At 40.8% G+C, this 23,793-nt stretch overlaps 3 protein-coding genes across 6 annotated transcripts; 1 reads left to right on the top strand and 2 right to left on the bottom strand.

Annotated features, from left to right (window-relative positions):
- Positions 1-779: 779 nt before the first annotated feature.
- Positions 780-6,781, top strand: gsdmeb (gasdermin Eb). The gene is made up of 10 exons (XM_069142954.1): positions 780-979; positions 1,238-1,468; positions 1,565-1,757; positions 2,133-2,307; positions 3,019-3,139; positions 3,219-3,335; positions 4,504-4,631; positions 4,719-4,902; positions 5,026-5,099; positions 5,221-6,781. Exons 2-10 carry the CDS (start codon positions 1,264-1,266, stop codon positions 5,437-5,439), a joined length of 1,416 nt encoding a protein of 471 aa, XP_068999055.1. The 5' UTR covers positions 780-979; positions 1,238-1,263; the 3' UTR covers positions 5,440-6,781.
- On the bottom strand, positions 6,769-20,457 carry pals2a (protein associated with LIN7 2, MAGUK p55 family member a). 4 transcript variants are annotated; one of them, XM_069142950.1, is made up of 14 exons: positions 20,330-20,457; positions 17,566-17,647; positions 16,907-17,035; positions 15,894-16,012; positions 12,635-12,787; positions 11,805-11,954; positions 11,380-11,607; positions 10,362-10,493; positions 10,080-10,182; positions 9,884-9,955; positions 9,619-9,780; positions 9,325-9,527; positions 9,115-9,243; positions 6,769-9,010 (listed from the first exon to the last, which is right to left on the bottom strand). In XM_069142950.1, the coding sequence occupies exons 3-14, from the start codon at positions 16,935-16,937 to the stop codon at positions 8,834-8,836; spliced, it is 1,659 nt and encodes a 552-aa protein (XP_068999051.1). In that variant the 5' UTR covers positions 16,938-17,035; positions 17,566-17,647; positions 20,330-20,457; the 3' UTR covers positions 6,769-8,833. The 4 variants fall into 4 exon arrangements, with proteins under 4 accessions (XP_068999051.1, XP_068999054.1, XP_068999052.1 ...); XM_069142953.1 differs by lacking the exon at positions 16,907-17,035; XM_069142951.1 differs by lacking the exon at positions 20,330-20,457 and having other exon boundaries at positions 17,566-17,737.
- Positions 20,458-21,655: 1,198 nt separating this feature from the next.
- LOC138194320 (peptide YY-like) lies at positions 21,656-22,794 on the bottom strand. The gene is made up of 4 exons (XM_069142956.1): positions 22,771-22,794; positions 22,359-22,541; positions 22,167-22,256; positions 21,656-21,766 (listed from the first exon to the last, which is right to left on the bottom strand). Exons 2-4 carry the CDS (start codon positions 22,520-22,522, stop codon positions 21,742-21,744), a joined length of 279 nt encoding a protein of 92 aa, XP_068999057.1. The 5' UTR covers positions 22,523-22,541; positions 22,771-22,794; the 3' UTR covers positions 21,656-21,741.
- Between the last annotated feature and the right edge of the window lie 999 nt (positions 22,795-23,793).

The following is a 23,793-nucleotide window of genomic DNA, read 5'->3' as shown; positions in this document are numbered from 1 at the left end:
ATGACAGAAGCCACCAATAAATAATGATTGCAGTAATATGGACAACCATGTTACATGATGAAAAGAGTAAGATACAGCTACTGGCTCCTGCAATGTTCATGATATGCCACAACACAAAAAAAGGGAACAAGTTCTGATGCTGATAATTTTGCCATCCTCAGAGCTACAGGGTAAGAAACTGTAGTTTGGCTGGAGAGTGATAGTAAAGGAAAAACATGGTGTTATTAAATCAAAACAGCCTCTATAGTGGTGTAATTTTATAGCATGTGTATATAGAGTATGTATAGTGTAGTGTAATTTCAGAATAAAGTGCTGCTGTTGAAAATACTGTAGGTATGGCAGTCCATGTCAGGTTAATCTTAAACAGCCACTAGGTGGCAACAAAAAATATGAATGGTGCACAGTACATAGACAGCGGGAAAGAAAAAAGGGGTCACCAGTGTGGTTAATTACAAGACACTCAATAACTGTTTTCACTTAATCAAAAGTACAGAACAATTTCTAAACGTATTTACGTGTCAACTTGTCTTAAGGAATTAAAGACATTAAATACATGTATGATAGTTTTGTAAAATCAAAATCTGCAAAACGCGTCTTACTTCTATTTTTTTTTAGCCCCACAAATAATTTTAATAATAATAATAATAATAATAATAATAATATTAATAATGTATTTTGATCTATTATTTTGACTCTTCAGAAGTCTTCAGAGGCTCACACTTCCTGGGAGGAGGGCGGAGCTTCTGCGGGTCTTTTGTCCAAAACACAGGAAACCACCACTGGAGAACCAAAGTCTGCTGTGGAGGAAACGTGTAGTCCTCCGAAAGTCTGAGACACAAACAGTTCGTTTCTTGTCCGGTTCATCACTAAAGAAAGGACTTCAGTAAAGCGGCGACAACACATGTAGCATTTGCATTTGTTTCTCTTAACGCTGCTATTCGTGCAAGCAGCTGACCATCCAATTTCGATCACAACAAGGGTGAGTTTGTGGGTGCAAGTAACATAAAGCTGGGTTTTTTTGGTTTTGTTTTATGACGTGGTTAAAGGAATACGAGGTGTTTTTTTTGCCTAATTAAAGTTCCGTGTATAGAAAGGAGGGAGCCAGCTATTTGTGCTGCAATAGTTTGTAGTCGCTTTCCAGCCTGGGTAGGAGCCCACACGCTCCTGTCTTCTCTTGTCTGATTATTACTAAACAACTCCCCATCTTTGTCTTCTGCAAACCTGACTCCACTGTCAGCCTCACAGGTTTTCTCCAGCTGAGGGATGTTTGCCGTAGCCACCAGAAACTTTGTAGAGGAGGTGGATCATGGAGGTTTACTGATCCCGGTGTCCAGTCTGAACGACGCTATTGCTCCTCTTACAGTGGTGTTGAAGCGCAAGCGGTTCTGGTTCTGGCAGAAACCCAAGTATCTCCCCACAGATTTTAATCTCAATGATATACTAACAGGAGACACGCCTATAAAGCCAGGTACGCCTGTAACCTATCTATACTAGTAAATATGTCTGCTTTAATATCAGTTGTTCTATAACGTCACGGAAAGCTGACGTTTTTAATCGTTCACAGTCGTGGCAGAGACAGACTTCATCAAATACAGCGGGACATTTGGTGACAACATTCAGGGAGGCGTGGATGCAAATTTTGTCAACTCCAGCATCAGCCTGCAGGGTAAAGACTCCTCCAAACTCCAATCTTCTTTTGGCAGTTTAAAGAAAGAGGAGGTGGACCTACAGAGCCTGCTGCGAGACTCCAAAGACAGGTCAGTCCCCTCCACCTGTGTCCACAGCTCCAAAAATACAGAGGACAAAACAACTGTAAACATAATCTGACATACATGCTGTTAAAGGTTTTGTGATGAGCAAAGGTGATCTCTGTCCAACCATAAAGTTTCACTCAGAACAGGAGGCCATGTTAAATATTAACCCTCGTGAAAAAATTAAGAGTTTTACAGGATTTGAGTGGTTTAGTTATATTTTTACATAATCTAAAATCTGTTCAAAACACATTACTTCCCAGTCTGCGTTAATTCTGTATTTACGATGTGTTTTTTTTTATTCAGGGATTTGAATCAAACTTTCTAAGAATATTCACTGTGAAACGCAGCACTGATGTTCTGTAACATTTATTGTGTCAGGGTCCTGGACATGTCCCACTGTCTTATCCAGCAGACGAAGGAGAAGCACAGACGGATACTCGGGATTGTGAAGGAGCGTATCTTCACTGCTCAGCCCTGTTCAGTGATAGAGGACGTGCAGAAGGGAGGCGGGTGTGGAGGGATTCTGAACCCCTGCGGCCCCAGGGCCCTGAAGGTACAGTAACCCCATTGAAACACTCATTCTTATGATTCTTATCATGTTTGTTTATGTTTCAGAGAGAAATTTGTCTTTTAGAAATGTCTGTCTGAGAATTCAGCCTCTCACTGTTATTCCAGGATTTTTTTTTTTTTTTGTGTGTGTGAAATAATTTCCCTTTTGTTAAGCTTACCTTGCAGCAAATAGACTTTGGCATTTCCCCTCCAGTCACTGGTATCCTACTGCCACCTAGAATGAGTTTCAGTTCTGCATGTGAAGAAAGTAGAACATCCTTTCAGGTTTAGAGGAAGTGGAATTTGTCCTCATTGTATGATAAAATCTTGCCCACTGTCAGTAGAAAAATTGTACTTCCTCTTGAATAATTTTGATCCTCTTTGTGTTACAGTCAATTTCTGTTGTGAACTGCTCACTCTGAAGAGAAATATTTGCTCTCTTCAAGACTGAAATCAAAACTGGGAATTCTTTGTTTATGTTCGAGATAGATATATGTAAATGTTTCGTAGATTAAATTCCATCGTAGCCAGACAGGGAGACTCGATTTCACATCCTAAGGAATGAGACAGGTCCACAAATGATTTATTATCTTTGCCACACGCAGTATTAAATTGAGTGTCCTATTCCTTCAAAACAAGCTTACATTTGTGACCCAAGCTATTTTGTTGGAGTTTGTATTTTTCTTCTCACATGCAAACATTGTTGTTTCTTCAGCTTTCACTGAAGGAGAATGGGAGCTTAAGTAAGGACAGTAACATTACCATGGAGATTCCTGTCCATACCACCATTGCCTTTGGCGTTATAGAGCTGGAGATCAAACACAACGGGCGCTATGGTGAGAAGTCATTTCACAAGAACAGATGATTCAAGTGATTTCATTTAAAATATGGGTGTTAAAAATGTATTTTCCACAGAGCTGTGTGTGATATCGGACACCAACGGAGGTTTTGAAGTAGACGGCCCGAAGACAGGACTGCTGGGTGTCTCGGGAGCTCCTGTGCACTCTTCTGAAAATAGCCACCTTCGACAGGGTAAATTACGGGTTTCTCTTCTGGTTCTGTGTCTATGCAGGGAAAACAGGACTGAAGATGACGTGTTCAGAAATATATGTCAAGTCACAAAGGGCCTCCAGAGGTGGGAGACCCTGCTCTGTCTTATCAGAAAGATGTGACTGTAAACATGTGCTTTTACCTGTTTCTTTAGGTCTCTTTAAACAAAAAAAAATGTATGCGAGCAGTTCATACAGTGCAGTTTACCGTTTAGTTTTCTATGCAAGTCATATACTGCAGAGAATGCACTGTTGAATTTTTCATCAGGATTTAGCCTGTGGTCACTGTTTCGTATCGACACTGATAGTAAATAGCTGGTCACTGCAGGCATCTGTGTATTGATAAGGTGTTGAAGCAATATTAATAAATAATTCAGGGTGCAATCATGTATTTGTGAGGACGCTGCTTTACGTTTGTTTATAGAGTCTATACATACACTCTTTTATTTGCTTTTTACTATTCGGTTAGTCAAGTTGAATTTTTTTATGGAGCACATTTATACACAGTAAAAGTTGTTCATAGGGCTTCAATTAAAATGGATCAAAAGGACCTGAAAACTATTAATAATTTTCTGTAATTTATAAATTAAAGATACATGTATATGCTCTACCTGGAGTATGATCTCCTGTTTTTTATGCCTTTTTTATTTGATATTTATTATAGTGGTTTTTTTTCTAATTGTTAATTATCAAGTTGTGATATTTGTTTCCTTTTGTTAAATGTTTTGACTTAGGTTTTGCCTGTATTGTTGTTGAGGACCCCCTTGAAAACGAGATGGTACATCTCAAAGGGTTATTCTTAATAAAGAATTCCCATAAGTGATGAAAAGCAAATTGAGCAAAAAAAAAAGCAATTGAACATTTTACAAAATTTTGAATAATATTAAGCCAAACAACATACGAGGATATCCATGAGAGGTAATCATTACTGAAATTAATTAATACTAAAAATGGAAATTAAAATCGGGCGTAATCTAGAAATGCCAGTGAGGTTAAATATGTAATTGTTAAAATGGTTTACTCCGGCATGTTTTATGCCCGGTGCCTGTTTTTGTTATAGTTTCAGTTACTTCTTGAACTTGCTGCACGAGCATGTTTTGTCTCTAGAATTAAAATGTCTGCATTTTGTGTTTTTATTTTTCCATCTGCAGAGCTGGAGCGACTGAGTGATCATTTCCAGGCACTCTCAGCTCTCTCTGCATCCACCAGATCCTCTCTGCTGCAGCACATCACTAAACTTATGCAGGACCCAGCAGCATTCAGTGCGCTCCAGAATGTGGTGAGTGGGACAGTGAGGTCTGGGCCGTGCAGATGCACCAATATAATGTGGAGTTAGCGTTAATGAATTTGAGTTTCCCTGTCTCAGCTGGAGCAGAAGAGGCTGGGTAAGACACCTGACGGAGGCGATGTTACAACAACCGCGCCTCAACAAAAGAACATCCGAGCAATTGTAGACCTTTTGGAGCTGTCGGGTCAAGCGGGTTCAACTCGGCAAGGCCAGTCCACATCTGTCCTCACAGCCCTCCACCTCATGACCAGCGCCCTGGATGGTGAGAAAAGTTTTACTCTGTGCAGCCTCTACTACTCAATGTCCTCCATCCGTTAAAAACTAAAAATCCACCAAAAAGTTTTTTGTTTTTTTTTCATACTGTGTCTGGGCCTCTGTCTTTCAGAGATGGCAAATGATTGTCTACCTGTCTTGGGAATGTCCTGCATCCCCACAGTGTTACAAACCATGGAGCTACTGGTTAGTAAAGTCTGTCGTTACCTAATAAATACCACACAACACCACATGTCGTGTGTATATATTTCAAATGACATATTACACATTGATTAAGCTTCCTCCTGTTTCTCTCACCCGTTTCCAGGTGCAGTCTGTATTAGAAAATGGAGAATTGACTCTGAGCGGCGCAGCGCTGACAGACGACATGTATGAAAAGGCCGAACATCTGTTTGCCTCCTCCAAAGTGTCCCTGAAGAGAGACGAGGACGTGGTGAAGACAGAAATAAACCATCAGGCAGGAAATCTTCCTCTGGTCCTGTGCATCGCTGTCACAAGTCTGGCCTCATTGGTCCACGATGTTTGAACTGAAGACGCCTTTACATTCACCAGTACCACAGAGGAAAGACGTAAATGGTTCATCCTGATCAAATATTATTTATCTGTTGTTGTTGTTTTTTGTTTTTTTTTACTGTTTTTGGAAATGCTAGATCTTGTGTGTATTTTTGGTACAGGCATTTTCCACACAACTACTGGCGCTGCAAGACCAATAGGAAAGTCTAAAAATTGCTTGAACTGGAATCAAATTTATCATGACAACTAAAGCTTTAAAAAAAAATGTGACAATCCACATTTATTGTTAAGTGATTGTATAAATGTACAAACTTTAAAAAGCACAATATTTAACATCTTGGATTTTTGGGCTGTTCGCATATTTTGAACAAATTTTACCTCAAACAATCAGTAGCCATGTTGAAATGAAAAATAAGTATTCCCTGCACTTTGAAATGTACCATTATATGATCACGACTTAATTCAGATTCATGTGCAGTCCTCAAGGTAGGACATCGAGTCTTTTTTTTTTAACCTGATACCACTTTTCTTTGAACTTGAATTGCTTAATTCAAATAATTGCTTTAAAAATTGTATTTGAATTTGTTATATTTTAGTTGAATAATTGCTTTTAAAAACTGAATCTGAAGACCATAATCTGAAATTGAATTTCAAGAGCTGAATCTGAATTGTGTCAACTAAATGTGAGAGTCTACAGAGAGGTGAAGTTTCTGTGAGGTTCAAATACTCTTTTAGGGCAAATACAATTTTATAATATTAAATTCAATTTTCAGTTGATTAATATTCAGTTTTAAAATACTATATTTAATTTGCAATTATGCTAGATTCAAATTCAGTTCGTAGTGAAATATTTCTGCCCATAAACCTGCTTGTTCTTTGACAGAAGAATCTTGTTTTTAATGTTATAAAATAATAACTGACAACACCTCTTAAACTGAATATGTTCAATTCCATTCTTTGTGGCTTCAGATTGGTTAATATTTCTTTATCTTATATCCTCTTTAAAATGGTAAAATATTGTTTGTAAATTGTATTAATAACTCTACACAACCACAACGTATTTCCTCCAAGTGGATTAATCTTTGAAACGTTTAAAAGCTGTTAAAAATCTGAAAACCTCATTCAGAACCACTTAAAGTGATTTCTGAGTATTTTAACTTTTCGTGGCGTTTCAGTGGGAAATTGTGTCAACTTGGTTTGTAACTATCATTTTTGTATGTTTATTACTGTGGTAGAAAAAAAAAAAAAAACCCTGATCACTTCAGATTGTTGTAATTGTTTGTGTTTGCTACCAGCTTTTAAACACATTTGTACTGAAAGAACAAAGCCAAACTAAAGCGGATCATTAGAAAACACCAGTTATTTATTTGACACTTGAAAATACATCTTATCTGAAATCTTGTAAAATATACCTTTTCTAAGTAAATATGAACTTTCTTTAAAACGGTTAAGTTTTAGTAATATCACATCAAAAGGGATGGTTCACTGAGTTGCAGTACCCTGTTTAAGAGTCCTGTGGAAAGTTTTTCAGTCTTTCAAGCACAAACACAGCACCAAATCGACAGGTTGAACAGTCAGAAACACTTCCATGATCCAAATGTCTGACAAACAATCAACATAATTAATGTCACGTCTTTTGTGCGTGAGTGAAAGAGAAATAATGGGTCATCCATCCATCCATTCATTCATCCATCCATTCATCCATCCATTCATTCTCTTCCGCTTATCCGGGGTTGGGTTGGGTCGCGGTGGCAGCAGGCCAAGCAAGCCGGCCCAGACTTTCCTCTCCCCCGCAACATCTTCCAGCTCATCTTGGGGGATCCCGAGGCGTTCCCAGGCCAGATGGGAGATATAATCCCTCCAGCGTGTCCTGGGTCTTCCCCGGGGTCTCAAGCCAGTTGGGCGTGCCCGGAAAACCTCCAGAGGGAGGCGCCCAGGAAGCATCCTGATCAGATGACCGAACCACCTCGGCTGACTCCTTTCGACGCGAAGGAGTAGCGGTTCTACTCCGAGTTCCCTCCTGACGTCCGAGCTCCTTACCCTCTCTACCACCTCCAAGGCTGAGCCCGGCCACCCTACAGGGGAAACTCATTTCAGCCGATTGTAGCCGCGACCTCGTTCTTTCGGTCACGACCCAGAGCTCGTGACCATCGGTGAGGGTCGGAACGTGGGTCGACCGGTAAACTTTAAACCCTCTTCACCATTACGGTCCGGCGCAGCGCCCGTTGCGCTGCTGCAGCCGCACCGATTCGGCGGTCGATCTCCCGCTCCGTCCTCCCCTCACTGTGGACAAGACCCCGAGATACTTAAACCTCCTTCGCTTGGGGCGGGCACTCCGTCCCCACCTGGAGGGAGCAATCCACCGGTTTCAGGTTTGGAGGTGCCAACCCTCGTCCCTGCCGCTTCACACTCGGCTGCAAACCGCCCCGGTGAATGCCGGAGGTCGCGGAAGAGGCCAACAGGACCACATCATCTGCAAACAGCAGAGAGGCGATCCCAATGCCCCCTAAACCTGACATCCCCCCCCCCCCCGGCTGCGCCTAGATATCCTGTCCATGAAGGTCCCAAACAGGATCAGTGACAAAGGAGGCCAACACCCACCAGAAACGTGCCTGATACGAACACAGCTCCGTGCAGTTGTACAGATACCAGATGGCCCGGGTCAGATATACAGTAGTCTTCCTGTACAACATCATACAGTACATGCAGAACATTTTCCTTTCATGAGGTTCAACCGGAAAGACGTCGGGGCATAAAACGTTGTCTTCTACACCTTTTTCGGTCTCAAGAATATGACACTGCAACAAGTTTGTAGTGACAAAATGAGATGAAGTACTGGACGCGTATTCACTGTAAACCTTGACTCTGAGGTATCGTCCTTTTCAATAAGCAAGCCCTCATTTTTGCAGAATAAATACACTTTCCCTATCTTACATACAGGTGTAAAATTGCAAGAGGACATGGCAAAAACCGCGTTTGCCTTCTAAAACAATCTGACACAAGGTGGCAGTATTTTCTTCCAATCCATTTGAATACAAAATATTCTTTAAAAAAAAAAGATTTGCCAATAAATAAGTACACTTCCTGTGTTGTGAGTTGCATAGTGTGCTAGAAAGGAATCTGGCAATTCAGATCGAGGATACTCTGATGCAGGTTTGTGCGAGATCCAAATTCACACAGGGTTGATTTCCAACACTGTGCGTGTGTGTGTGTGTGTGTGTGTGTGTGTGTGTGTGTGTGTGTGTGTGTGTGTGTGTGTGTGTGTGTGTGTGTGTGTGTGTGTGTGTGTGTGTGTGTGTGTGCGCGTCTGTGTGTGTGCGTGTGTGTGTGGAGCACAGTGTTGAATACCCTTTCATCCCAGGCCTGGCTGCTCTCACGGCGGCGTCCGTGCGGCAGGGGGTAAAACATCAGTAGACCCAGCTGACTGGAACCCACTGTGGCTCTATGAATAATCGCTCGACCACCTCCTGCAGCGTGTCAAAGGCCTTGTCCAGATTGTCGTTGACAATTGTCAGGTCAAAGTAGTGGCTGTATGCCCGGCGGATCCTGGCACTCTCATCCACAGTTTTTTTTAAATCATTCTCCTGTTACAGAAAAAGGGCCCATTAGTATGACGGAAGCAGCAACCATTCATGAGAAAAGACCACTGAAACGCCCATCATCATTCATTAGTATTTAGGACACAAACCGTGAGTAGTTTGGTGGTAAGTCCAGCATCTACCACAGCTTTGTGCATAGCTCTGAGTGTGTCCAGTTCAGGAGCAGCAATGAACACCACAAACGGCATGAACTCAGCAGTCTTCAACACTTTTAGGGCCTGGAGAATAAAATGTAATGTCACAACCCAGGCTTTAAGAGAGACAGACCAAAATAATGAGCGTGTGTGCCTGTCAGTGACCTGAGGGTTGACGTCTAGGATGCAGGTACGACCAGCATTGACCACTTCGTGGATAGAGTCGATCTTGGTGCCGTAAAGGTTGCCATCATACTCGCCGTTCTCCAGGTACCGGCTCTCCTTGATGTCCTTCTCCATCGCTTCCCGTGTCACGAAACAGTAATTATGTCCATCTTTCTCCTCCTCTCTGGGACGGCGGGACGTAACTGAAGGGAAAAGGTAAGAAATAAAGTGTTACGTCTACCGTGGCAAGTACAGATACCTGAATTGCCTCAAGGGACTGTCTCACACACTCACAGGGGACAGTGGTTCCATATCTCAAAGGATTCATGACAATAAGTCTGTTCTTCAGGCTCCGCCTCCCGACTCCTTGGGCTCCAATCAGAACCAGCGTTTTCCTCTGAAACGGGGGCATCCTGGCTACCTCTTCATAGATCTGCAGCTCATACCGGTCAAACTCTGTTCAAGGTAGCAAACAGGCTGAATGAGCAGTTCAAATATAACCGGGACAAATGTGGACAAAATCTCAAGTGGGCAAATTAGAACCGCTGGTGACACACACCTGCATTCTTGGCAGTGAGGTACATCATTTTCTTCTTCTTCTTCTTGGTAGTTTGAGTTCCGCAGAGCATCCCTGAGCCCACATACACAAAATGTCAGGATACCACATGGTGGTGCTGAAGGCCAGAGATCTCTGCCTGTCAAGAAGACTGAACAAGAGTAGCTGGTGTGAAAGGGAGACCGTGATTTGTACCAACCTGTACCAGAAGTGTCCCAGTCTCTTCTCACAAAAGCTTTCCTCTTCTCCTCCAAGAACTGACTCGGAATGAGACCAGTGGCTCCACCAACAACTTTGCATGCCTGTATGGAAATCATAGTAGTTGTGGTTTAAATAATCCACGTAGAAAAATAAAATGTTCTTCTGTCAGAAGCCTTTTCAAGCTCAACTTTAGCAAACCTTTGAAGCCTTTAAATAGCCGATATTTTAAGCCCACACTTAACTGGCTATACAATTTGCTGAGCAATATGTGCTTTCTCACCTGCCACCAGTTGGGGTCCTCCTTGTTGACGACATGAAGCACGTCTTCTTTGGAGAAGGCCAGACCTGCCTCTTTGCAGGGGATCAAGTTGTCTGTGGCCGGGTTATAGTTGAAGTGTGGCTTAAGATAAACCTGCAATTTCACACAATTAAATTATAGATAGGATTGAGCAAAAGCTTAAATCCCTGTACATAAATACAGGATGCTATTGAACAAATTTGAGTTTTTTTAACACGAGGCTGAACGAACTAATGTTTCTGATGAGTCATAAAAATTCTCAGCAAATATCGAACTTTTATGAGTGAATGTGAATTCCTTTTTATATATATATATATATATATATCTATATATATATATATAGATATATATATATATATATATAAACCTCTTCTATTAACTTCTGTCCACTTTTTTTTAGTGCTGCAATCTTCTGCTTTTTTTTTTTTCATTGCACCACGGGATGATTCTTAAACGGCTCTTTCAGGACAAGGTTTTTATTTTCAGTTGATTTCATTCTCTGTAATTTGTAGCTCTTGCTGTGAATGTTTAAAGACAGAAGGCTGAACAAAGTGGACCATTCAAGTCAAGGGATCAGTGAGCGCAGTGAGGAAAACCCTTTACCATAACTGAGATACTAACGTCGCAAAACAGAAGAATGAGATCACCCCAGTACAAAAGGTCAGAGTCTGACATAAGCTTACATACAGCTCCTCAGTGTCAGCTGAGTGTGCTGCGTGTGCCCGTTACAGTAAGGAGCAGAGGAGGTGCTCCTGTGAATGGAGCGCTGTATGTCCCAGTTAATGGGTGGAGTCTTATTAATAGATCCTCCGTGGGCTCCGTTTTCAAAAGCCTGGCATTCTGAGATCAGCCAGGTCAGGTAGCGCTCTCACCCAATCCCTGACAGGTACCCTACAAATACTCAACAGCCGCAATACACGGCCAAGCATCAATTAACCCCGTGAATAACAATCTTTGTGCGTCCACATCATACACAAATTGAAGCCACCCTTTTCCTTACCCGTGGTGGTGCCGGTGTGTCTCTGTAGCTCGGAAGGACCTTAAGCGTGACACTCCCGCTGCAGTCCCTCAGCAGCTCCTGGAGCTCGTGGGGGTTGCTGCCGACCTCGCGACCGTTCACCTCCTGGATTATGTCTCCGGTGTGCAGCATGCCCTGCCTGTCAATCGAGCTGCCGTGCAGGATCCGTGCGATCACCGTCTCTCCCTGCATCACACGGAACGTCACCCCCTGAAAAGAGAGTTGGAGTCATTAATATCCACACTTCATAAATGTCTATTTTGTGAGTTGGTCTGTGTGGTGGCGGTAAAAGAACTCGTCTACGTAAGAATGAAAGAGGACATGTGTAAAGCACTTTACGGCCTGACAGGAGTGTCACACGTTCCCTCTGCAGACATGCACTGGATATAAATGCCTGGCTAACTTACCAGAGGTTCCCCGGCTTTCTTCTGGATGCCAATCATCCTGACAGCGTCAGCTGGCATGAGTGAACTCGTCAAGAAGGAGTTGCTGTTAACTGCAGCATGGGGCGTTTCGTAGCACTTTGCCGCCACTTTGTCATGAGCCTCTATCAAAGACTAAAGAAAGAACAGGAGAGAAATACATTCAGAGAGATCTGGACCAGTCTGTGAAGTAAATTTCCAAGAATTTGTCTGATTCAGAGATGACACCGTGGTCCACGCAACACAATACTAAAAACAGTAACCAGCTCCCCAACATATGTTTTAAAAATGATTGTGACAGAGTGAATCCATAAATCACCTCGCTGTATACACGTTTCTTAAAAAAAGAAAAGAAAAAGACGCTTTCATGACTGCACTGACAAACAAATTGATAGAGACGATAAATCAATCTTGTTCTCACCCTTGCAGCCGCAACATAGTCAGCACTGGTTAGAGTCTACAAACTGCATCAGCAAATGTGAAGATTTAATGAAACAGTAGGTTACAGTCTTCTCCCCTGACTTCACCCACATAACTCAGCCCGCTATTGGCCCAAGGGAAGAAGACACCCCCACTCTCGATGCTGCAGCACGCAAGTGGTTGAGAGTATAAAGGGTGTCAAGAGAGCAGAGCAACCACACGGGCACGCCAGTGAAACTCGGGCAATGGTTGGAGTCAAAAGCTCAGACACCCATTCCCACACGGGTAAAACACAAGCTTGACTATTTACTCCACAAATCTCTGGTCTAACTCCCCACTTCAGCCCCACTAAACCCAGTAACAATTGAGCGTGAGAGCAAGAAGACCTGAGATACCTTAAAGTGAGGCTCCTGAAGGATTCTGGTAAGCTCAGCTGTGGCAGCATCTTTGTCAGGCAGGTTGTTCAGGGAATCCAAGATTTCTGTGACCAACTGAACATTATCGTCTCGCACGGCTTGTAACTTAACTTCCTCAAGACGCTCATGGGCCTACACACACACACACACACACACACACACACACACACACACACACACACACACACACACACAAAATTAGTGTCAGTGTGTAAACCTGTGCATTAAGGATGGGATGAATTAGGTTAGTTACAAATCGTGATTTCATTGATGATTTTAGAAGTGCATTGGGGGAGCACAGAACAAGGCCAGGTATCCACTTTTCTTTGATACTGAAATTTGCAGTTTCAACTGCTATAGATGTCTGACTATTTGTATTTCCAAAACTATTAGAATGATTTCAAATCTCAGCTGTTTTTCCGCTTCCAGTTTTCCTCTATGAAATCACTGTCTCCAAGTGCTCCAATCCAGCTGCCCACTGTATTAAGTTTCAGCAAGTACATGTGCATCCCAAAAGATTACTGTTCCTGTGAATATGGATTATGATATTGAGTCATTGTTTTTCTAATCTTTTTTTTTTTTTTTTTTACTTTTTAAAATCACTTGAATTGTATTGATATCTTTCCAAATCAAAATTTGATTTATATATTCATCACATCAAAACACAGGTAATCTCAGCACTTTACATGGTAAGGATCATACTTAAAAGAGAGAAACATAACACTTCAACCAAGACCTCTTGAGCAGCATTTGGGGACAGTAAGGAGGAAAATCCTACTCCGGGCTCAGAGCTGTGCTTCCTTCCTACTGTCAGCCGTCTGACTGGCTTCCCGTCTGCACTGGACCTGCTGGAGGAGAGTTTTCAGGGGCAAAACCAGCACCGGGTGCTACTGGGGCCTGATTAACATCCTCAGCTAATGGGCTGTTTTCCATGTTGCAGAGCCACTGTTTCCAATTCAGTAATCCTCGCCTGCAATGGTGCAAAAACCCAACATTTATTACAGATATCCGTATCACTAAAGGAGGCCGAGGAAAAACTAAACATCGAACACACTGAGCGGGAGAGAGGAGAAGAAGCACGGGGGGGAGAAGTCATTACTAACTGCGAAGCTAGTTAACCTGAAAGAGGACGTAGAGTATAAATCGTGCAACAAATGTTGCAAGAGACTTTAGTGTTGGTGAGCTCAAATTTATGAGCAAAGATAAATCCATCAACGGCAGCACAACACAATGCGTTGGCAACAGCAGGTTAACAAAATACACTTACAGCGCTTAGTAGCCAAAATGTCCTTGTTCACAATGTTAATGGAGGTGAAAAATAAGTTGTGGATCCTCTCTGCGATTTGGATATACTCCAAAATCTAATGGTTTCCTCCTTGGCACATGCAACATCCTTCTACTAATTTTCATGAAAATCAAGCAGGTAGTTTTTCTAGTGTGGTTTTTCAAACCACAGCAAAAACATAAACTCTTTAGCAGGGGTAGTTCACAAACAACACATTCAACTTTGTTGAGCGTGTGCCAAATCACAACCATGAATCTTTTCAACCGTGACTCTACAACCTACTTCATGACACAACGGTGGGTAATCAAATTAGACCCAACTTATTCTATTGCCTTTGTGGCTGGATTTTTTTTTTATTTTTACAATTTGGTGAATCATAAAATTATTTGCCAATTAACGATAATAAGAAAAACACTTCACGATTAATTATTTCACCAACTACAATGAGCACAAAGTGGTCTTTGGTGCCGTTTCAACAGACAAACAAGCAAGAGACAGAACCTGACAGGAAGGTGCAAAAAGTATCAAAAAAAGGTTCTTCAATAGTAATTTGTGTATCTCAAAACAGAGTATATATAGTGTATAATACATTTCTGGAAACTCTTTTGTTGGTGGTACTTACTGAGAGGAATGCAGCTAGTTTAGTTTGATTACACTACATTTAGCTGACGCTTTTATCCAAAGCGACTTACAACATACCGATGGTGCACCATCGGGAGCAATTTAGGGTTCAGTGTCTTGCTCAAGGACACTTAGGCATGTGGGCAGGAGGAGCTGGGGAGGTGCATGTTTTAGGATGTTGGGAGGAAGCTGGAGCACCCGGAGAACCCACGCAAGCACAGGGAGAACATGCAGACTCCGCACAGAAAGGCCCAGGACCGGATTTGAACCCGGAACCTTTTTGCTGTGAGGCGACAATGCTAACCACTGCACCACTGTGCCGCCTATGATCTACGATTAGATGGGGAAATTGACCATTCAATGAATCCTTAAATTATATAGCAAGTGTTGCTGTTATAACATTGTGTGTCACTGAAAGAAGTGAGACACCATTAAAATGTAACATCCTTGTTCATTTCATATGAAACATGAATGGCTTTTAAATTAATAGTTTTATATACAGTGTATTTATACACATTCAAGGCATTTTTTAGAAATGACATACTTAGTATCTAGGTAAAACTGTAATCTGTTTGTTAGAAATGAGGACAAGAGCGTGTCTTTGTGGCTGGTTTTCTATTAAAAACCTTCTATTTATAGCTACACTAGTTGAACCTGATGACCTCAATCTGCACTGGAGATTTTTTTTCCTGGATAATGTTATGTAAGCCATTTGCACGTCATGCTGTCAGCCTCTTTTAGTTGTGTGTAAAATTGATTTAACTGATGTTACCAGGTTTTCTGGCTACTTGAGCTTCTGAATAAACTTTGGGGGATGTTTTGTTTTTGTTTTTTTGGGGTTTTTTTTGCAACTATATGAAAATCACAAGAGTTGCGCTGTACAACCCTGCACAGAGTAAAACTCTGCTTGTTTCACTCTGCTGATGACAGACAGTTATACCTCCCACTGGTATGGAGATCTCCTGTGCTTAAATAAAACCTCGATATTGGAAAAGTGGGCACCCAGCAAGAGGAGTTAGCGCAGTTTGTTTGTGTGTACACAAAGCATGTATTTCTGTTTTATTTTCTCTCTTCCTTTTTCTCGCCCAACTCAACACACAAATAAGCACTGGCTACTTGGTTGACATACAGAAGGTGGGTGTGACCCCATTTTGTAGAAGAGTCAGGAAGAATTAAACATTTATAAAAAAAAAAAATTCTGGATCACACACGAACATTTGCTACTCCTCTCAAGTGTAACTACAGGACCAGCTAGTGAGATTACGATTAACAGCATGTGTGCATCACAAAAGAGTGCAGGAGTGCCCACTCATCAGTGAGTGTGCACATTACCTTGGCAAGGGAGCGGACAATGGGGCTCTCCATGATGCCTTTGAGGAAGATGAGGTCAATATCTTTAGCTCCTGTGCCTGATGGCAGGTCTTTCAGGTTGTCCAGTACCTGCTGCATTGCTGAAGAAGAAGAAGAAGAAGAAGAAATACTACATCAAAGATTTGGCTCAAGGAATGCTCTTTACTCCTTTAGAGCCTGAAATTTACTGTTAAATCAAAGCAGGCAGACATGTTAGTGACAAACAAAGCTCATTACCAGCAGCGATGAATATAATTAATAAAGCAGGCAATAACAAACATTTCCCCATAACAAGAGTTTACAAGGCAAGAACAACAAGTGGACAGTGAATCAATGGGCCAATTCACAAAGTTCATTCCTCATGTCCATTGCAGCAGCAACAAGCATGCAGAGTCACAGAGGAACTGTTCCACTAACAGATCTGTCTCACAGTGGCCAAAAGCACACGGCAAGAAAATGAGGCCAAATGAACCGTTTCTGAAAAAAAAAAAAAAAAAAAAAAAAAAAAAAAAAACTTAAAACATGCGGCTAGTAGTTAAGCTAGTAGTTAAATTAATGACCCAACATAACAAATTAAAAATAACATTATATCTTTCTGTGTTTCCCAGTAATTATCTTTCTATAAGGATAGACCTGTCATCCTTTCCCTTTTGTTATGAAGAGAATAAAGATTTGTGTTTGTTTGTTTGAAAATAGAAGTAAACACAAATTGAGGCCTGACAGGATCCAATCAGAGATAACATTAGCCACTATGAAAGAATGTAAAACATCTGGCTGTTTTACGAGTGTCTCATGCTTCAAAAAGTTGGTTTTTTTCTCCGTTTGGCCACCTTCTCTACAAAGGCACAAAGGTAAATGTTCACAGAAAGCAACGGTCACACCCACATGACTGTCTCTGGCACACTGCCATTCAAATGGAAATTTATTTTGAAATTCGAAACACAACACTGCAACTGTGCAAAAGACGAGTTAAGACTTTGTTTTTGACGGCTTACCTGAGCCAGACTTTGCATTGGCCACAGTCATGGTTTTTTTTTATTCCTCAGCTCAGGATAGTGAAACTCTCTAAACACGGTCAAAAGCCACCAAACTGCCCGCTTACAGAAACCAGAGCAAATGGAGAGCTGGAGAATGTAGGAAACTCACGCAAGTCAGTACAGTGTACACTAAGATCACCTTAATGTACAAGCCATGCCATGACATGAATCAAGCTGACATTTATTGTACATGTGTTGCTGATGAAAACAAATGCAGCCACAGAAGGGAGACACAAACTAGCAGAGAGAGAGACATTTGTTCATCTTGGTGTTTCATGCATATGTCAACACAAAGGCCACTTGAGGGAATGACAAAGAGGGCAATTGAATGACAAAGGATGAGTCTCTCATCCTTCTGGCTAAAGCTGTGCCAGCCACACACTGAGGCCCCTGGGGACTTTCTGTGAAAACATGCTCTCCAAACAGAGAGGTTAAAACAGATCTAGGGGGAAGAGGCAAAACACAACAGTAGGCTTTTTGAGCCCAGGCAGCTCTGTTTAACCATAATCTGTGAACTGTATAAATATCATGTGAAAATCTGTACACAAAATGTCAACAAAAACAACATAATGTTAGTCGTGCAAAGACAAAAGGAAACACTAAATGCAAGAACTTACCTACAAATTGTGCTCAATTCATCAGTGCAGCATTCCAACACGGAGCCCCATGTTTACTAAATAAACATCTCATCTGGAACCTCTGGATTAATAGAGACAATGTCAAATGTTAATATTTGTGTAAATTGTGCTAAGACACTCTAAAAATCCTCGTAGGTATTACAGAAATCAGACAATGCTGATAAACAAGCTACTCTCTACCTCAAGCATGCCTTCATTGTCCTGGCTTCCACTGCTCATTCAGTAGTATTGTAATGCAGCTGTTCTGATTGGCCAGGCCAAGTCACATGACCAGTGTCTATTTAAAAGACCAAAACTTTACATTTCTTAAAGCTCAGACAAAGTGAGACTGAGGTGATTGAATTCTGTATAATTAAAAAGAGGAAAAGTCAAACTTGTAACCAAAAGAAACTTTTCATTTGTGTAGAAAATTGTTTGTGGCATATTTCACTGAATTAACATTAAGATACCCATCACTGCTAGGAATAGTACTAAAATTAATTAGTTCGAGTAAATAAAAAATAAATAAAAAAACTGAGCAGTTTGAATAGATATTGGCCAGAGATCTTCAGGGCAGTTGTATTTGAATTTCGCGTCACTTCTGCATATTGAGATACTGGATAGGAAACCTAACTGGAGGGCAGACATAATGTTACAAATGGGTCAAAGGAAAGGAAACTACAGTTTTAAGATATAAATAGGTGTACAAGGATGTTTGAGGACGGAGTGGTCCGACTTTTGAGAAAAGTATTCTGCTCGTTCGCCTCACAAAGCCTACTTGATCATTTAAAAGGCCAGCTGTGACACACACAAAACAACAACAACAACAACAGTTTCTTCACAGTTTCCCCTGATAGTTACAGTGATAGTTGCAGTGATAGTTGCAGTGATAGTTTACAGTGATAGTTGCAGTGATAGTTTGCAGTGATAGTTTGCAGTGATAGTTTACAGTGATAGTTTACAGTGATAGTTGAAGTGATAGTTGCAGTGATAGTTTACAGTGATAGTTGAAGTGATAGTTGCAGTGATAGTTACAGTGATAGTTTAGTGATAGCTACAGTGATAGTTTAGTGATAGTTGCAGTGATAGTTTACAGTGATAGTTGCAGTGATAGTTGCAGTGATAGTGACAGCTACAGTGATAGTTTACAGTGATAGTTGAAGTGATAGTTGCAGTGATAGTTTACAGTGATAGTTGAAGTGATAGTTACAGTGATAGTTGCAGTGACAGCTACAGTGATAGTTTACAGTGATAGTTACAGTGATAGTTTACAGTGATAGTTGAAGTGATAGTTACAGTGATAGTTGCAGTGATAGTTGCAGTGACAGCTGCAGTGATAGTTTACAGTGATAGTTGCAGTGATAGTTTACAGTGATAGTTGAAGTGATAGTTACAGTGATAGTTGCAGTGACAGCTACAGTGATAGTTTACAGTGATAGTTACAGTGATAGTTTACAGTGATAGTTGAAGTGATAGTTTACAGTGATAGTTGAAGTGATAGTTACAGTGATAGTTGCAGTGATAGTTGCAGTGACAGCTACAGTGATAGTTTACAGTGATAGTTGAAGTGATAGTTGCAGTGATAGTTTACAGTGATAGTTGAAGTGATAGTTACAGTGATAGTTGCAGTGACAGCTACAGTGATAGTTTACAGTGATAGTTACAGTGATAGTTTACAGTGATAGTTGAAGTGATAGTTTACAGTGATAGTTGAAGTGATAGTTACAGTGATAGTTGCAGTGATAGTTGCAGTGACAGCTACAGTGATAGTTTACAGTGATAGTTGAAGTGATAGTTGCAGTGATAGTTTACAGTGATAGTTGAAGTGATAGTTACAGTGATAGTTGCAGTGACAGCTACAGTGATAGTTTACAGTGATAGTTACAGTGATAGTTTACAGTGATAGTTGAAGTGATAGTTTACAGTGATAGTTGAAGTGATAGTTACAGTGATAGTTGCAGTGATAGTTGCAGTGACAGCTACAGTGATAGTTTACAGTGATAGTTGAAGTGATAGTTGCAGTGATAGTTTACAGTGATAGTTGAAGTGATAGTTACAGTGATAGTTGCAGTGACAGCTACAGTGATAGTTTACAGTGATAGTTACAGTGATAGTTTACAGTGATAGTTGAAGTGATAGTTACAGTGATAGTTTACAGTGATAGTTTACAGTGATAGTTACAGTGTAAGGCTGCACTGTTCATCATCTGCTGTCACGCTACACGCGCACTGGGCACGTGTAGCCACTTTCAACGTGAGCTAGCTTAGCTCGCAACGATAAAGTAGCACATTAGTAGCTCACGTTGACGTGAACGTACAACGACCAGATGTTATTTGAAACGGGTTAAAGTGAAACTACCCGTTGTCAGAGCCTGCTTGGGGGATTTGCTCCACCGGCGTCCGTGCCGTGTCCCCGGTCTCGTAGCTCATAATGCCAGCAAGTTAGCAGTGCTAATTGGTAGCAACGACTTGCGTGCACTGTTAAACTATCTTCCAGTTTGGCCGATCACACCGTTATCACACACTAATGGACGACCGAGCAACATCAAACCAGACACCTTCATTTGTCAACGTTGTCTTAGCGGTGGCAGCAGCAGATAATGTTACAAGTCCCGCTACTACGCTAACTAGTTAGTCGCCGACGGTAATTTAAGCCTATCAGCTAAACATTAGCCGGCGGCACACTGAAACTACAGCGTCGTATCTGGTCTGAATGAATGAATGAATGAATGAATAAATGAATGAATGAATGAATGATACTTCACCTCATTAAATCCGTATCCAGTCACGCTGTCATGGCCGCTTTCATGTCAGAGTTTCATAATTAGCCGATCACTTGAGCAATAGTGACTACTTAGTGCATTTCCAGTGTGCCGTCCTTCCTTCTCTCAGCTCTCCGTCCGCACGCACGCACGCGCACACGCACACACACACACACACACACACACACGCACGCACGTTGAATGTCATTCAATGCCGTTCAAGTCAATTCTATCCCACTGGAATCCTGCACTGAACCCACTCATATCATTTATTGATCACTTTACTCTAAAATGAAAACAATATGCACTTGATAAAGTGCGCGTGCGGGTAAACCGCCTCTATGGTTTCTTCAACTAGTTCCTCCATCAAACGAATAATGGCTTTTGGTTGCCTTTGATTTTTAATTGTAAACGCACTGCTTCACTGTGAATATATGAAGTGAGTATATACGCAAATATACCATATCCCTTGGAATAGCTGTAGGGCTCAAAATCTGCGGTTCTGATGATGAAAATGTGCCAAAAATAGTTGGGGTGAAAAAAGACCCACTAAATATCTTTCCCCATTCATTGTTTATGACAGATTTATTTATCCTCTTACTCTGATAAAAAAAAAAAAAAAAACATGCACAATATCAGTAGATAATAATGTGTAGCAAACAACACATTTAAGAATTAAACTTTGAGGATACACTTACCCCAATAGGAACATACCGGGATACTGTCGATCTCGTTACCATTAATGGCTTCCGTAAAACTCTATCCCCACATCTGGCTGCAAATGATCTCATTTGTGCCAGCCATCAGCCGGGCAACATGAAGCACTAAACCAATATCCCATTCACCAAACCTTCAGAGAGATCCAGGTGTTAGCAATGCATATTTATATAGAGCCATAGGGTTACCTAATTTGCTTTTGATGTATTCAGGTCACTCGATAGGATTAAACTGTTAATCTGTTTTCTCTTAAAGTGCAAATACATCTCCGCAGGCTCGATATAACTGAAATAAGTTCAACACTGTGGTTTACTCAGTGCACAAAAAAAAAAAAAATTCTGTTTCTCCAAATAGGTCATTTGCAGCAGTATTGGTTTTAAGCTATTTGCCCCAGTTAAAAACATCTCAAGATGTTTAGATGGCACTTCACCAGAAGAGTGCACTGTTACTCCACTTGTGAATGAACATATCTGTACTGTAGGTAAGGACAGACAGATTACCACCTGCTGCTTGTCAACCCAAGTGATCCAAAGTGAGATAATAGCCGTGAGTGTCAAAAACATTTCCTAGTGTAGAACTGGCAACAATACACACCAAAGTAGTTTCTTCACACATTGTTTATTCCATGCAACACAAGTTAATTTCATGTCAGTGAAACAGACATGGCAGCAGCTTTAGGGTAGTCAGCTCAGGCAGCTTCACCACAGTGGCAGCGCATCATACCTATAAAAATACAGAGAAGTCACAAGAAAATAATGTGTGTCTGACAAAATAAGATGTTTTTGTCAGACACAAAAACAAGATGTTTCCCTGTTCCTATTCACACACACCTGGAAGACAGTTTATTGAACACATCTCTTAATAAAGTTCAATCCAATACCACTAACCTTAAAAAAACACCATGAAGTACAATCAACAGTTCTTTAACACAGTGTAAACATAAACTGAACATGATCAGCTTCACAAATATTGACTTACTGCATAGCTGTTATATAGAAGTACACTATGTATGGACAAATGTGTTTCCTATAATATAATTAAAAATTGTTTATCATGAATTTAGATTCCTGATATTGTATGGTAGAGGGATGATAGAATGGAATAATATAATATTATTCTTTACCTGATATAGTTGGACTCTGGAACGCTCTCTGCGCTCTCCCTCACCATCATGTCTGAAAATACAGTATCTGGAGTGCCTCTTTTTCCATACCTGTGTATAAAAAGAGACTGGAGTAACATATCAATACTTCTTTGTATGTAATGCAGTGATATTTCTAAATCTCCAGAATATTATAGAAGTTCAAGTACTGACCTCTGTCTTGTGATGAGGTTGATGTAGTGTCTAAGTGCAGAATAATATTTGGCAAATTCCTCAGGTGGTGCGCCTTCCCGGGGACTGGCAGGCTTGGCTGGATATGCATTTATGCCAGAGTGAATACAGACCAGCAGGCAGAGAGCCGGAATACTCAGCAACATCACAGCTTTAGAGCGTCTCCTAGAGATCACAGGGAAAATTCAGTCACACAGAGTAAAAAATAAGTATCCAACAGTATCACTCACGCCAGAATCAGAAATAAAAGCTCCATTACTGGATTGATACTCCTGTGATTCATGATCATGAGCCTTAAAAGCTGTTAAACCTAGAACTGTCCATCTGACTTTAAATCAAGGGAGCCTATTAAATTAAAATGTGAGAAAAAAAAAAGAAAAAAAAAAGAGCTTACTTGAAAATGCTGCTGTCGTCAGTTTTCTCCCTGTTCAAGGCACCTCTGTCAGATTCCCAACATTGCCTGTGTTTTATACAGTGTGTGCCGGATGGGGGGGGAGGGTAATTTAATTCCATTTTAGGCTACTCACGACAAATATATGTTGCCTCTCACAAATGGTGATAGTAGTTGCATTATCGTGAAAAAACAAAACTAAACATGTAAGTGGTCAGCATCAGATTGATTAAAATGTTCATTATTTGATTAGATTTGATTTAATCAACTGCATTACAAACTAATGTGTTGTGAGTATTTAATTATTCCTACATTTTGTTACCACAAATTTGTGCTTTACAGCATGTTTAGCAAGCAAATGAACAAGTTCAATAATACACAGAGCCACAGGGGCCCATATATTTGACTAATGTCAGTTTGCAATGTAGTTATTGTTTCCTTAATTCCTTTTCTTTCCATAAAACACAGTAAAAGGCCATTGAATGGATGAAGGGTAGGAAAGAGTACGTCAGATTACAACAGATTTCCCTGTTGTTTAAAAAAAAGAAGTTAAGACAAAGTCTAAAATGTTAATTAGTTTAGGCGGTCCATTTAAGACCCCAACCAGCATGAGAAGCTTCAATAAAACTGATGATGTGTAAATTGGCTGATGATGGTCTGCAGTTTTCACATTAAATTGTAAAATGTCTGGATGCCCCCAGGTGTTTGGAGAGATTATCAGGTGATTTTGTAATCCTCTTAAATGACTTCTGTTGCATTTCAGTCTACATGAATGCAAAACAGTGGCACTACAACTCCACTTTTAACACTACTGACTAAAATGCAGTCGTCTTCAGACAATAAGTGCAGCAATTTTAGCCAAACCAGCGAGCATCACTCCAAATTACACCAAATAACCCAAGAAAGGGCAGTAAATCACACAAATCCATAAATTTTCAATTCCAGCTGATTGAGGGCACAAAAAGCTTTCAGCCCCTTAAACGGTGAGACGACTTCATTGGCAACGTTTTTCTTTGAAGAGCACTC

Source organism: Embiotoca jacksoni, unplaced genomic scaffold (genome assembly GCF_022577435.1).
Source record: "Embiotoca jacksoni isolate LCO1_2020_lvr unplaced genomic scaffold, fEmbJac1.0.p SCAF_11, whole genome shotgun sequence".
Taxonomy (NCBI): domain Eukaryota; kingdom Metazoa; phylum Chordata; class Actinopteri; family Embiotocidae; genus Embiotoca; species Embiotoca jacksoni.
This window is presented reverse-complemented; position numbering and strand designations above follow the sequence as displayed.